This window comes from Ambystoma mexicanum, chromosome 4p, assembly GCF_040938575.1.
Source record: "Ambystoma mexicanum isolate Mex_15411 chromosome 4p, UKY_AmexF1_1, whole genome shotgun sequence".
Classification (NCBI taxonomy): domain Eukaryota; kingdom Metazoa; phylum Chordata; class Amphibia; order Caudata; family Ambystomatidae; genus Ambystoma; species Ambystoma mexicanum.
Window position 1 is genome coordinate 1,130,222,027 of NC_090927.1, and position 21,557 is coordinate 1,130,243,583.

At 43.4% G+C, this 21,557-nt stretch overlaps 1 protein-coding gene across 1 annotated transcript in view; it reads left to right on the top strand.

The window, feature by feature from the left end:
- The window catches only part of LOC138453673 (alpha-tectorin-like), a 412,421-nt gene that overhangs the window by 248,429 nt on the left and 142,435 nt on the right, over nucleotides 1–21,557 (top strand). Inside the window, exon 6 of the mRNA XM_069606719.1 lies at nucleotides 9,015–9,109. Within this exon, the coding sequence (XP_069462820.1) occupies nucleotides 9,015–9,109 (95 nt within the window). The remainder of the gene's footprint in view (nucleotides 1–9,014; nucleotides 9,110–21,557) is intronic.

Genomic DNA, 21,557 nt, shown 5'->3' on the forward strand with positions numbered 1-21,557 from the left:
CCCCCCCCCCCCCGACCCCGGACCCCAAAGATCTAAAAAACCTGTCTAATGTCTAAATGGTTAGCGCAGATTTTGCAAATTTTGCTTCTAGAAGGATTTTGCACTTCGGGTTCATGATCACAGGGCCAGACAGTGACACTAGAAGACACTGGCAAGCTGCTATCGGCAATCAGCACTGCCCTATCATCTGAACAGAGCATCCAGACCACTTGTCTTGTGTGAGATTAGTGTTCATTTTCCATTTCCACATTTCTAAATACTTGATGGTTTCAACCAAAACTATATTTGTACATATTTTATGTCACTATCGCATACCACCAGAAAGCAAGTACAATTGATGCAGAAATATATGGCGTGCTAAAACAAGGAACTGAACAAATGCAATTTCCTCTATTAAATATGTTGCTCATGGCAGCGATTAGAGCTTGCACTGCAAAACAACGGGGATGGGTGTCAGGTGAGTGGCTGTTTTGTAACTTAGTCCGTCGTTCCTTTCATATTTTTCCCAGCCTCAAAAGTAGAATAATTGTCATGGAGGAGATGGCTCATGAATAGCGGGAGCCGGGGATGCCCTCCAGCAACTAATTTTCTACATTTCCAGGTAATTGTTCAGTTTCAAATTAGATACCTGCCTCACAGGCAGTCTTTGTTCATTTTATTAACGGGAACCTGAAAAAAACAAATAATTGACAGCGCACTTTGGCACTGCCATACCATGTTTGGACGTGTTTCTGAAAGCCGTCCCTTATGCCTTTCCCCCCATGCTCTTTGTGTGAAGCAAATACGTCTGCCAGGAAACACAGTCTTTTCTTGCAAGGCTGATGTTAAATTCCTCAGACGGCAATTATTTTTAGCCATGGGCTAAAAGCAGCAAAATAAGTATAAATAGTTATAGCAAGTGCTTAGCATGTGTTTACAAGCAACAAAGGTTTGGTGAAAACCACTGCCTCCGAAAGGTCTCTCATCATGACCAGCATATTCACAGCATAACACTAGGGGAATCATCACGAGTTGGGTGGTAGCACTTAAATGCGGCGGTAACGTTATTACCGCTGCATTTAAGGGCTGGCCCTATCACGAGTTGGCCGCTAAATGGGCCGTTTAACTCCAGCTTTTTTTCTGGAGGTCAAAATCCAATTTAGGACCTGATCACGAGTTGGCCAGTAGCCTTTAAATGGGGCGGTAACAGTGTTATGGCCGCATTTAAGGGTCTGCCCAATCGGGAGTCTGGTGTGTTTACCCGGATCTGGGGGTAACCACGGCAGAAAAATTCCCACTTTTGGTGCAATTACCGCCAGCGGTATTACTGCACAGTAATTGTGCCGAATATTCCCCATTGGGTGCAATGGACCAAATGGGGAATGGGGACTAACAGTAAGCGCGCAACCCGTGATTCGTGGGCGCTAACGCAAATAAAGTTGGGCAGTATCCCAGCTGGGATACCGACCAACTCGTGATCAAGCCCTTAGTGCCCTGTTTTTGGCGGTACTACCACCGGCTGTATTAGAGTGCAGCACTAGCGCCAAAAATGCCCCATTGGATCCAATGTACCTAATGGGGAATGGTGATTGTTAGGCAGACTCACATGCAGTACCGTTTGGGAACACTACATGCAATTAAGACTACAAGTGTAAGCACAATTTCCCCTTTGGTACAAGCCTGTACTACACAGTAAAGTGGTAGCGATGGCTGAGCAGCCAGACTTATCTCAAGAGTTTAAGTGAGCAATAGAACAAGTTACACAAAAGACCAACTAATACAGTGATTCAAACAAACCCTTACTCAAGGTTTCTTGGTAAAAGAATATACACTTATTTACTCAGTTAGTTAGAAAATATTACACTAGCAAGAGCAGCTCAATATCACACACTAATAAACCACAAATACAGAACCGGTATGTAAATAAACAAGTTTAGCTCCCATGAAGTGGGAGTAAAATGGCACTTCAGCTTAATAAAGTGGTAAAAAGACAACGTTATAAGAATAGACAGCCAAAATACATTCATAGGCAGGGCAAAGGGTTTCAGTTAGCTACAACCATCAATTCTTCTCAATAGGCCTGGGCCAAAGTCAATGGTTCAGAGTATTTGTATAGGATAGCACAGTTCTGGTAGATAACGTTTAAGTTTTGGCCACGGAGTTTAGAAGAATTTGGCTAGGCGAAAAGTTTGACAAATGTTTAGTGAAGGAGAAGCCTTTGAAGTTGAGAAAGTTTCCATGAACTCTTGCAATGGCCGAAAAGATTTCCGGGCCGGTTTGCACGGTACCTTTGTATTGAAGAGGAGCTGTAGCTGAGACAGTTGTTCCTGGTAGTTCGAGCAGATCTTGCTGTTCCTGAGCTTCAGTCGTGGGGACAAGAAGGAGGACGTCGGGAGGTTCCTGCACTGCCCAGGTATGAGGCCAAAAGCTTAGCAAGACGTCGGTTTAAGGTGTGAGTGCCTTAAAGTCCACAAGCTGGTTTCCTTCCCTCTGGCTATCTGGTTTTCAACAGCACTATGATGAAAATTCGACCAGATGGGGACGGTGTCCAGGTGGTTTACGAGATGGTTGTTCCCACCAAACTCAAGGGAAGAAGTTAACCTTGAAGGGCTTCTCTGTCGATTGGAGTTTCAGGCGATTCGGACCTGCAGCAGGGCTGCACCGGTCATCCAGGAGTTGCAGCAGTCCTCTTCCTTCAGCTCATCTACGGTTCTTTCGTTCCAGTGGTCGACTCTGCTTTCCAAGTCCCAGAGACCTGCTTTTAAACAGTTTTCCCCCATTCATTCCAGCCTGGCTGTCACTCACACAGCAGGGTGGCTGTCCTTGCTGGACAGCCAGCCGGCCAATCACGCCAGAGTGCATTCAGGTCTCCTAGGAGACTAAGCACACAGAGTTTCGGGCACCTCCCTCACATCCTGTCCATCCCAGACACTCAGGCACCAGAGGAGGGCTTCAGCACTGAAGCCCGCCAAAGGCCAACGGTCAAAGGGACCAAACCTGGTTTAGCACGCAGAGACAAACACAAGAAGGTCCTTTCCTAAAAGAAATGGTGAAAAAAGATGACCAGAGTCTGTTTTTACAGATAGGTTTTGGGCGCCCTATTGAAAAACATGGCTGACCCGATTTTTAGCTACCGTTGTTAGCGGTCAGGAAAATCATGGTAGTTGATCCAAACCACTGCCACCAGCCATTTAAAGTAGGAAAGGGTAACATTTGTCTGTTACATGAGTGTTTTGACTCAGGGGAAGTTAGGCAACCCCTCCAGCACGCTATAGTAAGATAGTGTGTGCTGGGTCAGTAAATTTAAAGAGACTAGTAAAGTCAATTTAACTTTACATGCTCTGGGAGACGGTAGTCAGCCCTAGAGAAGGTATTTAAGTCTGAAAGACATCCCTGTGTCACTGCACTGAAGGTGCTGTGTGGCACACAGAAAAAGATGATGCCTATGGAGTTGTTTTAAAACTCCATAACCAAAGAGCACAAAAGAAAAACACAATAAAAATGAAAAGTTCAAAGCCATCAAAATATAGCAAAAGAGATGGAGGGCTCTAAGGTAGAGGGAATTAAGCACTTGTGTGAGAAATCTCCCTAACAGGGATTTACCGTAAGCGCCCAACCCATGATGCAGCGGTAATACCGCCGGACCGGTGGGTGCTAATGTTATTACAGTTGGGCGGTATTACAGCTGGGATACCGCCCAGCTCGAGAAGAGCCCCTTGGAATGTTGCCCTGTTTTGCTCTGCACATTAATGCTTTTGCAATTTGCATATGCGCAATTCTGAGGGCTCTCAGGATACCTCCCATACAATGTCATGCAGTGTAATTTCTCTCTGTTAAATATGAACTGAGAAAATCAAAAACACTGGGAATACTGTCGGGTCATTGAATAAATCAGAAACTCAAGAGGTGCATATGCGTCATAAGAAAACGGCTGGTAATATGACTGGGTTTGTCTTGGATATTTTTGAAAGGAATCCCACTAAATTTAGAAACATTTATAACGCTGGTTGGCTGGCTGGTTTGAACCAAGGGGTATGCCATGCTTAAGAGAGCAAGGAGGTGTGCAGCTGCCAAAGGGACCAAGACAAGTAGTTTATCCAAGAGATATCAGTGCATTAAGGGAACATTCCCCAGGGCATTGTGATGCATTCAGAAAACACCTGTGTACAGGGGTGGGGCCAATGGAAGCTCCTCAGGGGAGGGTGGCATAAAAGCATCAATGTATGAGGGAGTGGTAAAAGATCTCCCACTGTAGGACACGTAATGCCAGATTGAGCTGTGGAGGAGATAGCTCTAACCATCCACACTGTATACCTATTGTTGACTCCAAGTTATAAAAAGGAAGGAACACATCAGTTGAGGTGTGTGTGAGGACTTCCTGACTGACTGACGACTAGGATGCAGTGAGACTAGCATGCAAGGTGGGGGTGGGGGTGGGTACACTGCTAGGCGGAAACCAAAATGGTGCTGAATGCCAGACTGAGATATCCAGCATTAGCTACCATGATGGGATGCGTGGGTGGGGCAAGAGTTGGCTACATCACTGACTATAAAGCTAAGCTCATGTTTGACGCGCAGTGACACCAACCACTTAGTAGCTAAGGATTTATCCTGCAACACCGATGACAATCATGACTCTGAAGTGCACCAAAAGAAGTAAGTTATACAACAATAACAATTATATTATACAATAATAATAATAATAATAATAATTATTATTATTATTATTAACAGTGGGAGGGTACTTTCATGTATTGGGGAAGCTATTGAGTTCTGCATAATGTTGCCCCTCATTAATGGGTAGAATAGCATTGCACAAAATGGTGATTATTCCTCGACTATTGTATTTCTTTTCTAATATCCCCTATATGATTAAACAGGTTTTCCTTAAAATGCTGAATTAAAAAATAACAGAGTTAGTATGGCGGAATGATAGGTGTAGGGTTGCACTAGCCACACTACATTGGCCCTACAAGGAAGGTGGAGCGGTCCCTTCCGGATTCCAAATTGTACTTCTTAGCGGCCCACTTACAGTAAGCTACGCGATGGAATGACTCTCAGACAGGAGAACTTAGGCAATGGCTTAGAGCACTGCCAATATACAGGGAAGGTTTGAACTATTGTGGGACAATATGGAGCAGAGGGGAAACACGTGTATTGTTCATGTGATACAACAGGTGTGGAAGAAGTTACTGACAGTCCATCAGATTCAGGAGGTATATTGTCCGGAGTTGTCATTCGGCTTTTATTGAATAATCCTAAATATATTCAGGGATATGGGAATGCCAGCTAAGATACAGGCACAGTGCTCATAGAGGCATATATTGGGTCAGAATACTTCTGCCAGTTACAGAGGTAGGGGTTTGGTTGCATATATGGAAAGGGGACAGCAAATTATATGTCCACTGAAGGAATCAGTTTACCTGCAACCATTCAAGTTGAGACTTTTAAAACAAGAGCAGTAGGAGACTAGAGGAAACTCCAAAGCATTTCTTCAGTGCTCGACATTTAAAATGAAGAGACTGTGTTTATGGCTTCTGAAACATTTATCATTTATTATAGTACTGTAAAGATAGTTAGCTTACTAAATGATTCAAATGAATAGCTTTATTTGCCAATAAAAACATAATCATTGCCTAAACACAGCACTGTGAAATAAAAGGTGCTGTAACGAATCTGGACAATTCACCCCTTCTCCCCAGAGGTGAGCCACCCCCTTTGAGGCTAGTTAGGTGGGCCTGCTACATAAGACCCTCCGTAGGGGTCTGGTCAAGTGGGACCTTGGTGGGAGTGTCTCCCCGTCTTGAACACAAGGACTACCATTCCATAGCAGAACTCCCAGTACAAACCACCTTGTCTGCAAATATGGATGCAGAAAAGGCTTTAATATCTCCTGCAACGACTATATTCTACAAAGGTTCTTCTTACATGTATTGGCTTCAGGCAATGCTGAACACAGCCTGAACGCCTTTGTCAGTGAAGAAGGGCACTGTTCTGTTTATTCCTGTGATGTGTATAAAAGAGGAAACTCCTCTGGAGGGAAGAGAACAGCTACAAAGAAGCGAGCGTCCGCAGCCTTCACGTCCTGGAGGAGTGGAGCCACACTGGGCCATGGAACTAGTGGCAGCAAGATGGCCGAGCAAGCCATGAGCCGAATGCCTGAGGGTTGGCGTTCTACCTGTCCGAGGAGCAGTGGTCGAAGTGAGCGGGAGCGGTCGGGAGCGGTGCTCCTCTACTTTTTTAAATGACCTTTTACAGCTCCTATACTTTTATTTTAAAAAGAAACCGTTCTGGAATGGTTTAGTTTTAAAATAAAAGTGTAGGAAGAAGTTGAAACTTTCCCTTCCAGTGCACTGCACTGAACGTTCCCTTCAACAGCAGGTGCAAGTGTCTGGGTGTGTGTATTGTGTGTGGAAGGGGTCGTGATGATGGGGTTTGTGGGGAGTGGGTGCAGGCCAGCAGGGAAAATAGTTCCACTACTTCTTTTCGTACACTTCGACCACTGCCGAGGAGCCGAGGTTGGAGAGGGAGCAGAGACAGGAATTCCTACGTCACATCTGGTGGCGCAATCACCAATGAGTGGTGGTGGGCCGGTAGGACAGTAACGGATGCTGAGACCAGATCATGTGAGGGAGCCTGAGTCCCCAAGTTCTGCACACCTTTGAGAGTAGCCGCTGGGAAAGCTGATGAGGTTACAGGAGCTTGAGAAACCAAACATAGAGCATATTGTTACAAGGCACAAACATTGTGATTAACGGCTGGGAAAGCTATCGAGGTTAGGGGAGCCTGAGAAACCAGAGTGTGCAAATATCCTATAAAACGGGCAGTGATAAAAATATGAACATTTTGAATAACAGCTGGGAAACCTCTCAAGGTTATAGGATACTGAGAAACGCCAGTGTGCAAATACCCTATGAAAGGGGGATTGATCAAAATACAAACATTGTGAATAACAGCTGGGAAAGCTATCAGGATTACGGGAGCCTGAGAAACCCAATGGAGGGTATATTGTTACAAGGTACGAACATTGTGATTAATGGCTGGGAAAGCTATCAAGGTTATGGGAGCCTCAGAAACATGAGTGTGCAAATACCCTATGAAAGGGGGACTGATCAAAATAAAAAAATTGAGAATAACTGCTGGGAAAGCTATCAAGGTTACTGGAGCCTGAGAAATGTGAGTATGCAAATACCCTGTGAAAGGGGGATTGATACGAACATTGTGAATAAGAGCTGGCTGGGAACTCTATCAAGGTTACCTGAGCCTGAGACACCCAAGTGTGCAAATATCATATGAAAGGGGGATTTAGGAAGAGAGATGAACACTTTGAATTAAGGCTGAAAAAGCAACAAAAGGTACAGAACTCTGATAGGACAGGGTGGACTGCTGTCCCATGTGAAACAAAGTTTGTGAAAAGAAAATACCCTGTATGAGATAACATGACTTTGGGGAAAACTCAGCGCCTGAAAGGATGATTGTTTTTGTTTTTTATCAAGTCATTGCTTAATTAAGTTAATTGGTTTAATAAATAAACCTTACACAATATACACAATTTTACAACCAAGCATTACATTTATTTTGTGCTTCTTAGTGTTTCCCCTCATAGCGATAGGGCTAGCTAGGCATTTTGGTTCTTTTATTTTAATAAAACTCCTTGAAAATGACCTTTAGTCATCTGAGTCCTTCTTCTGGTTCGCCACAGTACCCAATCTTCGAAACTTAGTTGCCTTTAGTGTGGACATGGGCATTGACGCTTCAAAGATGGCCACACAGCTAACAGTACTAACTGTGGCATACTCCAGCATCCTCTACAACTTTGGAAACAATCAATGAACAGTCTCTGAACTGTATGGTGCAAAGTTTCAATTAATCACTAACTGGTCTCCACTGTAGATGGATTTAGGAAATACCAGTCTGTGGATGGAACCATGTGTTCCTCCCAGAAGTGGGATCCTCCACGTTTCCTGTAAAAATGGGCCAGGTAAGATTGTCGTGGCTGGCTTACGCTGACGACATTATACTCTTTGATGTGACAATGATTGGGATGCAGCGTATACTGCAACTGTTGCAGTCACACGCTGAGGAGCACAATTTACAAGTAAATACTCACAAATAAAACATGATAAGATTTTCCAGTTCCATAAGAACTTTTAAGTTTGCTTGTCTACTAGGAATGCAAGGCTGGAATTAGTGAAGAGGTTTATTTACTTGGTGTGTTGCTCAATCACCAATTCAAATGAGAAATGTTAAAAACAACTAAAGACCTGCAATTAACTGCCCAGATGAAAATAATAGCCCATAAATTGTTCATATTTTCTTATTTAACATTGATCTAATTGTATGTAATAAAGATAGTCCGGCCCTAACTAATGGGCTTGTGCTTCACCTTGATATGTTGATTACTTCCCCTAATATGGTAAAAAATGTATTATTTTATTATGACTGGATTAATACTAAAAGCAGACATAAAACATATGCACTACACCAAGAACATGCAAAAATCCATAAAGGTCGTGTCTGTCTCCCCCCATAAATAGAACGATTATCCCAATGCAGAGCAGTGTTTCTGCGATTTTGTCCAAATGTATTGCTAACGTTAGAGGTTGTTGGGTCTAGATGCGAAATTGAAAGAGACAAACGAGAGTGCACACTTCGCCGAGGTCACGGCAATGAAAATCTGAAACACTTATTATTGGAATGTGCCCAAACCTTCGTTTTAAGAAAAGAAATGTGTACACAAAACATCAACCTCGTCAGTAGAGGCTTCCTGTAACCGTTTCATGACGGGAAATCAGTTATCACTAATAACTTAGGGAAAGCCATTAATTATGTAGAGACAATATTGCAGATAAACTTGCTTTTATAAAAATGTTTTATTCTTGTACTTATCAAATTGGAGGTAATTGCATATGTAATTTTTTATTAATTAGTTGATGAAATGTTGCCTTAACATAAAACATGTGAAAGGTTTCTGTTTATAAACCAAATCATAATGAAAAATAATTAATTGAAATGTTGTATTTTTTGTCTATCAGATCCCGGGCCATTTGATAATACGACTTGAAAAGTGCTGGGCTACTCCCACAAATGACCCATCGCACGCGATCCAGTATACTTTTATTCAAGACAGGTCAGTACTGTGAATGCACACTTCTTTCGTTTAAATGATCAACTCTCCGTTTGGGATTTCCATTCATTTTTCTGCATATTTTTTACATGTTTTTTTGGCTTCGTTTCTTCCTAATCATGTTTGCTGTTTATTTCATGCTAATTAGGTTTACAGTTTACTCGTCAGCAGCTTTACGATTTTTTTTTGATTGCTCATAACACTTGGCATGTTCGGTCCCACTCTTCTGGCATTGTCCCAACTTGCGTGCCCACCATTTACATATCTTTTTTGATTTCAAACTACTATTGCATTTCCTGTACTGTTTTCCTATTGTCTTTGTTAGTGCTTTGGCAAAAGCTGTGTATAAACACACCACAAACATGCAATGCCACTTCCAAAAAGTGGATGAGAAAGTGATGTTCTCCCTTGTTAGTCAATTGAAATCCACTAAGGACCTCTCATGCGTAAAGCCGGAATGTACAGCCAAACTCCTGGCAAGGAACATCACGCCTTTCATCACTACTTTTGTGAATAAGTCACTGCAAGGGTGCCAGGTCCCAAAAGCTCTAAAGAGAGCATTGGTGAAACCCTTGCATAATAAACCAAATTTCGATCCAGAAGTCCTGAAAAATGATCGGCCAGTGGCGAATTTGATGTGGCCGACAACATTTTTAGAAAACGTGGTCTGTAACCAATTTCAGACGTTTGTGGATAGAGAGAGGCTGCTAGACAAGTTACACTCTGAGTTGCATCCCAAATATGGAACGGAGACAGCTCTTGTAGCTGTGCATGATGACTTGTTGGAGGCTGTGGATTAAGGGGGGTCCACGGTGCTGTTGATGTATGAACATGTAGTAAAATGGTTCTGATCCTTCCTTAAAGATAGGACAAAAAGAGTGATTCTGGAAGGTTACATTTCTGAAATGGTGGATATGGAATGTGGGGTGCCGCAGGGCTCCTCCCTGTCCCCCTTGATTTTCAATCTGTATTTTCGTCCAGTGTTCAACATCTTTGAAAAGTATGGTCTGCGGTTTCATTCATACGCAGACGATACTCAGATATATATTGAGATCCAGGACATCAATGATGTCTTTGAGAGAATCAATCGAAGTATGGAGGAGCTCAACGAGTGGATGAATCATAATCACCTGCAGTTGAACACATCCAAGTCAGAGATTATACTGTTTGGCCCAAAGGATAAAATTCTGCCAGCGAGACAGAGCCTTCCCCCTTGATTTTAGGGGAGCAACTTCATTATTAAAAAAAAACCTGGCCAGCGAAGCCCAGGTAGGGGCAAAAGTAAATGCTGTTTTTTATGCATTGCGAGTATTAAGGAATGTGCTCCCTTTTATCCCTATAGAGGATAAGGCACTGGTGGTGGGGGTTGGGGGCTATGATTAACCTGTACTACTGCAATAGCCTTCTAGCAGGAATTCCATCCAAACAAATAGCCAGACTCCAGAAGGCTCAGAAAGAAGCAGTTAGAGTAAAAGGAAACCTCAGGAAACCGGATCATGTCTTGCCGATGCAGAGATACCTCCACTGGTTGAGACTGAAGGAGAAGATTAATTTAAAGTGTCCTGTTTGGTCTATAAATGTCTGAGAGGGCTAGCACCTGACTATCTTGCAGAGAAGATCACGCAATATCATCCAAGTAGGAAGCTCCACTCGGAGACTTATTTTTGACTTGTGTTCCACGATCCAAATGTGTCTCAAGAGGAGACAGAAGATTCTGCGTATTCGGGCCAAAATTTGGAACCAACTTCCACTTGAGATCAGAATGTGCTAGACATTGGACCTCTTCAGGAAAAGGTTGAAAACCTTCCTATTTAGATAATCTAAATTTCTGATCACAATCCATCACCTGCTTTTATCATGTGTTCATTACTAGTTGTCATCTGCGCCCGAATACAGTTTAATTTAATTTGTCTGGTGCATGTAATAAATTCCTCAAAATCAAATTGAACCGCTATGTAAAAGTGATTTCTTTCACACGATGGAGAGGAGATGAAGTTAATAAATTGATACGCTCTTAGATGCAGCTGTGATGAATCCGGCGATGTCATCACTTCATCTCCGGGGAAACTCTCTTCCCATGTGGCCAGGGAAGGGCAGCCATTACGTGATTCCGACCCTGCGGGTGGCTGTCCGAGGGAGGAGCATATATAATTATAATGATAATTTATATAATTATAATTGGTAATTTATAACGCACTTAATACCCAGAGGTTTCTAAGCATGAACCGGGGGATCGAACCTGTGTTTCTCTGAGTCGTCTTGCTTCCAAAGTGAGCGTTTTGCCCCTGAGCTATTCTCCTGGACCTGGAGGGAGAGGACCCTTGTTGGAGGGAAGGAGACTCACTGGTAGATCATGGTATCTCCCTTTCCACTCAGGGTTTGACATCCCCATAAATTCACCAACCTTTATGGCCTATTGTAGTACAGATCGAGTCCAACACCTCTATGCTGAGAACAGGGCTCTTTTTGACAAATTCTGCAAAAACACGCAGATAAGGAAGAGCCCAAGAGTAATGCAGCACGCAAAAGCCATGGAACTAGATACGCGCTCTAGTGGTTGGAAGTCACCAGAGGGGCTGTGACAATTAAAATCGCGGCACTGCAAGGAAGATGGAGATCCACGGTTCCCGACAAGGCAGACCAGAATTGATCTCTACTTATATTCTCTATTGGTCTGACAAATCCCCCGTATCCTTTAACATATAATGGCTTCAAGACAATGCACAAGGTAAGTATATGTCTGCTTGTCTCTACTTCAGTGAGACAATGCCTACAAATATCGTCTTGCTCTATTTTTTTCTACTTGTTCGTGAACACCTTTGTACCTAATATGTTAAATTGGAGTTGCATTGTGAATTGTCTAAGCTCTGGGTTATACCATTTTGTTAGTTAACTTCTAGGTTTACCATTTTTGAAGCCCTGATAGGCATATTCTCTATACCTCTTGAGACTATGCAGTCTGTCTATCGCCCTAACTATGTCCATCTCATTTTTTTTCTTTTTTATGTGTGTTATACAGTCCAGGGGCTCACGTATGGTGTCCACAGTATCCCCTATTTTGGACAGATAATCTTCAGTAAAGGTATGCAAGTCTTTGATAAATTTATTTGGGCAGCCTTTATCCAAGTCGTTGCTCAATAGTTGTAAAAGATTATTCGAACAGTGGGCCATCTTATCTAATTTAAGGTATAGAAGAACCCTTTTGATTGCCCAACATGAGTGCAGTGGTTGAAGTCCATACTCCAATCGTAATGGCTCAACTAGAACCCCCCAGGGCATATTAATAAATGAGCAGAGCAGTTTGGCCTCCAACTTATCTAGTCAAGCGACTTCCACGTTTTACAGGGTCTCCATGGCATAAAGAATGGCCGGGCATATACTAGTTTTATATACTTGGATACATCCTTCAATATTGCTACCGCCCCCATGTTCCACACATGATTTTATGACTGCCCATCTCCTCCATATTTTTGTGCTTATATGATCTTCATATTGAGAGGCTGATGGTATGGACCATATCGGGAAGCCCAAGTGCAGAACTTCTTTGACGGTGCCCAATGCTGTGCCATCCAGGTGCCACTGTGAATTTCTAAGTTTAGTTTGGGAATCCTTCAGACACATGGTTCTTGTTTTAGATTTATTTATAACTGTAACATTTTCTTTAGCATATTGGTTTAGCGCGTTTAGTGTACGCTGAAGACCAGTCTGCGTTTGATCAAAGATTATGATGTTGTCTGCATACGCCAAGCTTATAATCTTGACACTGTTTATGGTTGGAGGAACATTTCTGGGCACCTTTAGGGCTTTATCCATTTCAGCCGTATAAAGATTGTACAGAATGGGACCCAAGGCGCAGCCCTGTTTGAGCCCCTGATGTGTGGATAAATATTTTGAGATTGACCCATCTTGGTTAAGGCGGACTGCTACCGATGTATTTGAATTGAGCATTTGGATGTAATAGAGCAAGACAGAGTCAATGCCCCAGTCTTTTAGTTTGTCCCATAGGCTGCTTCTGGAAACCGAGTCGAAAGCATTCGAAAAATCAACATAGCAGCAATAGAGCTTATTCTTCTCTTTGGCCTGAATCGCCCGCAGGTACTGTAATGCCGCTATGTGGGTAGTTGTATTATATTTCTTCCTAAATCCTGTTGGGAGTATGCCCAGTATATTATTTGATTCCATCCAGGTATTTAGTTGTTCCAATAGAACATTAGCAAAATAGATTCTGGCTTGAGTCCATCATCGCAAGGAGGCGATAGTTCGTAGGCATAAGTCTGTCCCCTTTCTTTAGAATAGGAACCAAAATAGACTGACGCCAGCTCTCAGGTATTTGTCCGCTCTTGAGTATTTTCAGAAAATATAATTCCAGTATCCTAGCCCAAAGAGTTGGATCAGCCTTGAACATGAGGTTGGGTATGTCATCTGGCCCTGGGGCTCGAGAAGCTTTAGATCTTATTATTAATCTTTCTAAATTATCTGCTGTGATCTCAAGTTCCAATTTAGCTCTTGATAGCAGATCCGCCTTACACCAGACAATTGGCACCCCCAACTCTGTCACTGGCATTGCACGTCCAGTTGGAGAATAGAGCTCTCGGATGTGTTTAGTCCATGTTTCCTGTGAGATTGGATTTAATTCAATCTGAGAAGCTGCATTCCAAAAGGTATTAGAATTGCGCCAAAATGTAACCTTACTATCCAATCTCAACCATAGGAACAAATACAGCCAATTTACAGTTCTAATAGATGCTTTATGTGTTTAAGCCAATTTCTGTATTTTGTGGCCAGATTTGTCCCCATCTTCTTTTTGGAATCGGGAGATATCTCCACATGTTTTTTTACAGCAGCCTTGTCTCTACAATACTGTCTCTTTCTTTCCAATACAAATGCATCAAAGGGTTTATGTCTACCATCGTGAGAATTATGGGGCTGAGCTTTATTGTAATTAATTTTAAGTGGAATCAACATCCTAATCAATTCTCTTCAGTTACATGCAGCTGATATTAATAAATTAACCATTTTCCCAATTTTTTTTTATTAATGTATCATTCACTAATTTGATGGCACTATGTGCCCAGCATAGTCTTTTGCCAACTGAGTTTGTTGTAACTTTGGTGCATTTTTGAGATGTCTCCGATATATCTTTTAAGGTTGTTAACCAGCATAATGCGCCGTGGTCACTAACCCTATTATGGGTTACCGCTATTGGACTGTACAGCAAGCACATTTCCCTGTCTACTATGACATAACCAATCAATGAAGTGACAATGCCATTTGCCCACGTACATAAATGCTCTGTATCTTTACTTGGCATCATCCCAAGAAGTTCCAGTTCAAAGAATTCAAACAAAGTCTGCCACAAGAGTGATTTGGCCCCAGATTATTACAGTTAGGTATGTGTAATAATTGTCTGTTAAAGTCACCTGCCAGCACAACTTGGCCAGTCGATGAAATTTCCGACCATCAGAGTATCGCGTCTGTTATTAGTGATTGTATTGATTTAGTCAGTGAGCCTCCCAGTGGATCATAGATGTTAATGATTAAAATTTCAGAAGTCTTCAATATAGCCATTAGTACGTACGGGGATTGGTTTTCCTTGGTGAGTGGTGAGAGTTTTAAATGTACCCTAGCTCCTATAGCGAGGCCGCCCCTCGCCAGACTCTTCTTAGTCCGTGTGGTGTTGTTAAATAAAATTTGATATCCGTCGATATGGAAGCTCTTGTTACAGCATGTTTCCTGCAGTAGAGATAATCTGCCTCTTTCAGGAGTGACTGGCGTTTAGGATGTGACATAAAGGAGCGCTGCCCACCTGGGTTCTATAACACCCATTTCAAATTTGAAGTGGCATTTCCTTGTCAGTTGGCCCCATTGTATGTACATGTTGGCTTCCATAGGAAAGAGGTCGCTGTTTTATCCCCAGCCTGAGAGCTATGATTTTGCAATGCTCTTGGTGCTTCTCTCTCTGTGGGCTGTATTAAAGTCACTGTAGTTTTCACTGCGTTTATCTCTGGACCCGGCTTATGTCCTGAAGTTTTCTGCCATGCCAATAATGTGTATCCTGCCTTCAGAAGAGTGTCTGCGTGCGTTTTCAGCAAGGCAACCATTAAAGTTTATGCAAACTCAACCAATGCCCAATTTGTGCTACTGTTCCATCGTGGCAGTTGGATTTTCAATATATCTCTGGACTGGATGAACTTTAGGTATGTCAACTGCTTAAAAATAGACAGTAGAACTGATCTATTTAGAGAAGGCTGTACGGCGATGGATTAGTCTCCTCCAGAATGCCCCAAGTTCCCCCATCTTTTAGGGAACTAGGAAGGATGATTGGCAATGCAATGTTTGTTTCAGATCAATGCGAACTATTGTGAGAAACAATGTCAGACTTTTGAGGAGCTTCACTAACCCTAACGGATTGTTTAGGAGCTGTGTAATTGCAGGTTTAGTCTCCACAGGATGCCCATTTTTAGGGCCTGATTGTTGGTTTATCTTTATAGTAATTGGGTCTTTATCTTTCACCCCCAACACTTGTATTTGTTTTCCGGGCCCTTTGGCATCATATTTTTGGAATCTGGTACCCTTACACACACAATGTTTCACCACTTTTTGGTTTGGTTTATAGGTGGAGTGTGTGTTTTCTGGGGAGAGCACTTGTTTTTTAGGGCCTTTTTTTTAGCTCCGCCAGGGGTGAGATATGCCCTTACTCAAAATCCCAGCTCTGCTTGGATTTTCCATTTGCTCGTCCAGCGGAAGATTTCTGTATGCCATCCAATTTTCCTTGCATAAGTAAAACGGAGGTTGCGGGGGTGTCAACCGCAGGTTCACATTGATAATTTTGCCGCAAACCACTGCCTTTTTGAGACGACTTTTTTGTCACAAAGCCTTTTTGCAGGGACATTATCACGTGGAACCCATTTTATGAAGCGTTTCATCGCTGGTGCCTACATGTAGGATTGCATAGGCAGCAACAAGTGCCAGGTTGCCATAATAGGCTGTATAAAGCATCCAGATTTCCATCTGACTGAGTGGACTGAAAGCTAAGGTACATGTGCGCTGGTTCAGTATAAAGTGCCTTCACCTCCATTAAATCAATGTTTTTTTGTAAATGCAATCACTATCACTGGGTGCTTCTAGATTGATGGCTGTGTTTATATTTATGCAGTGCTCAAATACTACCAAAGTTACACCTCAGCACTTTCCTGTAGGACAACAGTGCTAGAGTTATGAGATACTCTACGCACTACAAAGGTTACACCTAACGGGTGTGCCGGCATCTGCAGATTTCCCATTACGCTATTAAGGGAATTGTTTTCTCTTTTTGTTATTGTTCTAAAGAATACGGTGTCTACGAAAGATGAAATGTCCTTCGATGGCAGCAAGTTCTAGGGATATTTGCTGCCAGACCAAGAAAGCCCTGCCTCCAATTCTAACTCGACGAACACTTCAATTGTAATACTTGTGCAGCTCCACCTCTCATCCAGGAACCTTTTCAAAACAATTTCAAATGCCATGTCCTGCCCCTGGGGAGCTATACAACCTCCCCTTCCCCTTATAAATACAATACACTTGATTTATTGTCCAGTCTTTCGTACAGGGAACCTACAAACCTGCTGTACAGGTTCTCCTTTGGTGATTGTCCTGTCAACAGAGCTGGAGAACAGAGAGTATTTTCAGATGTTTGACCAGACTTGAGTTTGCTGCTGGCCGTCAAATCTAAGAGCAATGTGCTAGTTGCAGGTTAAATCCCCACTGGATGTACATTTCAGTCCTACCTTTGGTCTGCTGCTGACTTCTCAACAAGGGTACTGGACAGATAGCAGTTTGAAGTCATGCCAGAAATACAGGCGCAGTCTCCTACCCATGCTCCACTGTTGGGCTTTAGGGAAACCTGTTCTAGACAAGTAGTGGGTTTAATCCCTGCCTGAATCACAAGCTCAGTCCACCCTCTGTTCTGCTACTGGGTTTCATATCTATGGATACGAGACCTGTTGTGGGTTGGATCCCTATCAGAATCATGAGCTATATCCTACCAATGAACTTTTTGTTTTTTTTAACTTTTTTTATTTTATTTATAACGCGCACCGTCCGGCCCAGGGGCATCAGGGCGCAACTTGAGCAAATATACATACATATCTTATATACATACATAGTTATATACATGAATAGTAAGCAGACATAGATATATCCCTAAATTACAGTAGCAGTTGACAAGGTGAGGCATAGAGACAGGAAATGTACAACGAGCAGAGATCAAAGGATAGATGTGTGGTAGAGAAAGTGGAGCGATAGTCATAGTGACACATAAGTTCGGCAGGTAAATATGCCGTGTTTAAGAAATTAACAAAGTAGTCAGAGGCATCAGGCTGACAGGCCGTGGCGTATAGCACAAGTCAAGGAGTGCCTCAATTCTGATCGAAGAGCCAAGATTTTGTTTTCAATTTGAAGGTGTTAAATGAGTCTTCAGATCTGATGGTGACAGGGAGGGTGTTCCACAACTTGGAGGCTAGGACAGAGAAGCTTGTGCCCCCCGTTGTTTGGAGTTTGAACCTTGGAATCGATAGGCTATCGATCTGGGCAGTTCTTTGCGGTCGGGTGGAGGAATGGAGGGAGAACCGTTGCAGAGGTAGGGGGGGCCTTGTTGGCAAGGCATTTGTGCGTGAGGGCAAGAGTTTTCAATGAGATTCTCTGCTTGACCGGTAGCCACTGTAGGTTAGTTCTGGATTCGGAAATGTGGTGGTTTCTAGGAATGTTTAGGGCTGCCCTAATGGTATTGTTCTGGGTGATATGAAGTTTATTCAGATTCCCTTGGCTGGTCCCTAAGTAGAGGGCACTACAATAATCAATTTTAGACATCATGAGCATTTTGGCTAGGGTGACGCTGTTCGGGGTAGTTAGAAACAGTCTACAAGCTGCAATAAGTTTACAAGTGTAGACAGAGGCTGATCTAACTGCATTTGTTTGACAAGACAAGGATAGAGTGGCGTCAAGGTAAAAACCTAATGTTTTTGTGTCTTTGGAGACTTTGATGGTATTTCCATCTATGATAAATGACTGGTAGGAAGGATCTAGTTTGCTAAGACGCTGCGAGGAGCCCAAGATGAGGAGCTCCGTCTTGTTGTCATTGAGGCATAGTTCGTGTTGGGCCATCCAGGCCTGGATGACCAGATAAACGTTGTTCAAGGCCTTGATGTCAACTAAATAGTCGCCAGTGATGGGGAAGAGTATCTGGGTGTCTGGGTGTCGTCAGCATAGTTGGTATAGGAGACACCCAAATAATCAAGTACATCAAAGAGCGGTTTAGTGAAAACGTTATAAAGTGTAGGTGACACGCAAGAACCTTTGGGAACGCCGCAGTGAATTGAAGCGGGGTCAGCGTCTGCGGAGGGTGAGAAGACCCTCATGGATCTGTTACTCAGAAAGGATTTGATCCATGCCGTGGCTGAGTCCGAGAAGTGAGCAGCAGAATGAAGGTGCCGGCATAGGATTTGGTGGTTGACCAGATCAAAAGCTGCAGAGAGGTCTGGGAGAAGTAGCATTGCTAGTTTCCCATTGTCTTTCAAGAAATCAATTTGGGTTTTTAGGTCTATCAGAGCCGTTTCAGTCCCATGTCTAGGGCGGAATCCAGATTGTTGTAGACCTAGGAGATTATTGTATTCCAAGTAGTCTTGGATCTGTAGGTATACCGCACGGTCTAAGATCTTAAGCAAGACCGGGACGGTGGTTATGGCACTGAAGTTAGTGGGAATGCTTGGGTCTAAGGATGTTTTTTTAAGCAATGGGATCACCCATGCGTTCTTGAGGTTGTCAGGGACAGTGCCTGTTTTAAAAGAGGAATTAATGAAGGCCATGATGAATGGGGCCAAGTCGTGGGCAGATTCCTTAATGATAGGAGCAGGGCACGGATCACCGTGGAAGTTTGAAGGTTTGATTCTCTTGATGATGTCTTCTACCTCAGCAGTAGTGAGTGAGGAGAAGGCAAAAGGTTTAATAATGGGAGAATCTAGAGAGACAACCCTTACAGGGGTGGGTGGACGGTTGTCCAGCTTCAGACTTTCTTGTTTGTCTTTGATTTTAGATTGTAGAGTACAGATTTTATTCAGTAGAGCGGACTGGATGTTAGCACACAATTTACTGTCTTTAATGCAAGTGTCAAGGGGGTGGCTGGAGATTTGAGTTCTTTTAAGATCTTGAAGAGTTCTTTAGAGTTTGAGTCTGCTTGCAAGATGCGGTTATTAAGGGACCCCTTTTTAGCAGTGATAGTGGCATCTTTGTAGGAGGGGGATGCGAGGATAAAACCGTCAGAGGGGTGACTTTGCTAGCGATTTTCAGCGCAACGTTTAGCTTTGCGGAGCACTCTCAACTGAGGTGTAAACCAAGAGTTGATATGTGCACATGGTTTAGACTTCCTGAGTTTAGTAGGGGCGATGGAATTTATAGCCGTGAGCATACTATGATTGTAGGTGTCTACTAAGGATGTAGGGATTGGTGCAGGTGTGTGTGGCAGCATTGAGAGATGGGAGTAGCAATGGGAGAAGTCTCTCCTTGGTTATGTCCCTTTTATTTATGGTGGGGAAGGCTGGAGCTATCAAGGTCGGGGCACGCGGGGCTGCTTCAATATTGAAGGAAATGGTGTGGTGGTCGGACCCTAAACAGGGGGTATTGGAGAGGACATTGATATTACAGTTGGATCCGGCTAACCAGTCAGGGGTCCTACCTTTAGTATGGGTGGGTTCTTGAATGTAAATGGTGAAGCCAAAGTCAGTTAGTACGCTCTCCAGGTCAGATGCAGTAGACTCTTTAGGGTCCCCAAATCTCAGATTAAGGTCACCTAGGATGATAATTTGCTAATTGGTTTTGGTTTTGTCGAGGAGATGGGTGGATATTTCACCAACAAGGGAGGGTGCAGGACCCGGGGGTCTGTAGATAAGGTGGGGTTCAAGACAGGTAGCATGTTGAATCCCTGACAATATCACAAGCTCAGTACTCCCTCTGATCTGCTGCTGGGCTTCAGATCTATAGGCGTTGGACTGGTTGTGAGTTGAATCCCTGCCAGAACCATGAGCTCAGACCGGTCCATGGTCTACTGCTGAGCTTGTGGGGCACAGGTTCAGGTCAGGTAGCGGGTGTAATCCTTGTCAATTTCACAAGCTCATGCTTCCCTCTGAGCTGCTGCTGGGCTTCAGAGCAATGGCCACAGAACTGATTGGGGGTTGAATCCCCACCAGACTCACAAGCTAGCCAGTAGACCATGCAATTCTATCCATGGTCTACTGGTGGACTTCTGGTCCACAGGTCTGGGGCAGGTAGTGAGTTTAATCCACACTAGAATGAAAAGCTCAGTCTGCCTTCTCTGCTTTTAGGATTCCGTATATATAGGTTCTTTGATGAAGTCCCCCCCCCACCAAAGCCTGAGAACCATCAGTGGGGTGGTCAAAGGAGCAAGGCGCTACCCTGGGGTAGTTGATGCTGGACCCATAGGAGGTATGCAGGGGTTCCAAGGCCTCCCTCACAGGTTCTGACACTATGTCAGGGAGCAGACACAATGGCACTCACACACAGCCATGATAACTGGATTAGCTGGAGGCCCCTGAAGAAATCCTCAACTCAATGGGGCTTCAAAAGTGCCATTACGGCACACAGGCCAGATCCAAACACCCAGTTTAGGAATTGGTACCTCTCCCTTTAAGAAATCTATGTTGCGGAGGTTTGAGTGCATTGGAAAGTGCAGAAGTACATTTTTCTCCTGGGCACACCTGCGGGAGGAAAGCTTCAAGATAATGAAGCAGCCTTATGCAGATCGGAGGAGTCCAGCAGATACAGAATCCTGCCGCATAAACAAAATGAAGCTTACAGGCTGTGTGAGCTACAACAAACACACACATCTCTCCTGGCCCCGCTAAAATTGTGGGGGTAACAAAGTTGCAATTTTCCTGTGATGAAATCTTCACATGTAAAATGAGTAGCTTTTTATGTTTACCAAAATCATCTCTATTTTTGATTTACCTATTGGGAAAACAGGTACCTTGATCAACACAAACTTGTCAGCAGGGCTCCAAAGGGGGGGGGGGGGCAAAGAGCCGCAGATGTCTGAAGCATTTGTAGAATCCAATATGTTAGTAATCCTCAATGCAAGCTCGGGCTAAACTCCTCTTAGCCAACATGACCACAGACACATGGTCTAATCAGAGGACAGGCCTATCTATACTACATAGGTGCTTTCCATGTTCTGAGCACCACCCAAGGGGATGGGATACTAAACTATAAAAACCAGCTTGCTCAGACAGAGAGTGTGGAGTTCACAAAAAGGAGCTGCGGTAAGGTGATTGGGGAGTAAAAGGACTTTTAAGGGGAGGGATGTTGAGGAGACTGTTGGACGTTGGAGGGTGAGAGATTGAGGAAGTTGGAAGGAGATGTATCATCTTGGGGAGAGCTATATTGTTGGAGGATGCAGGGAGAG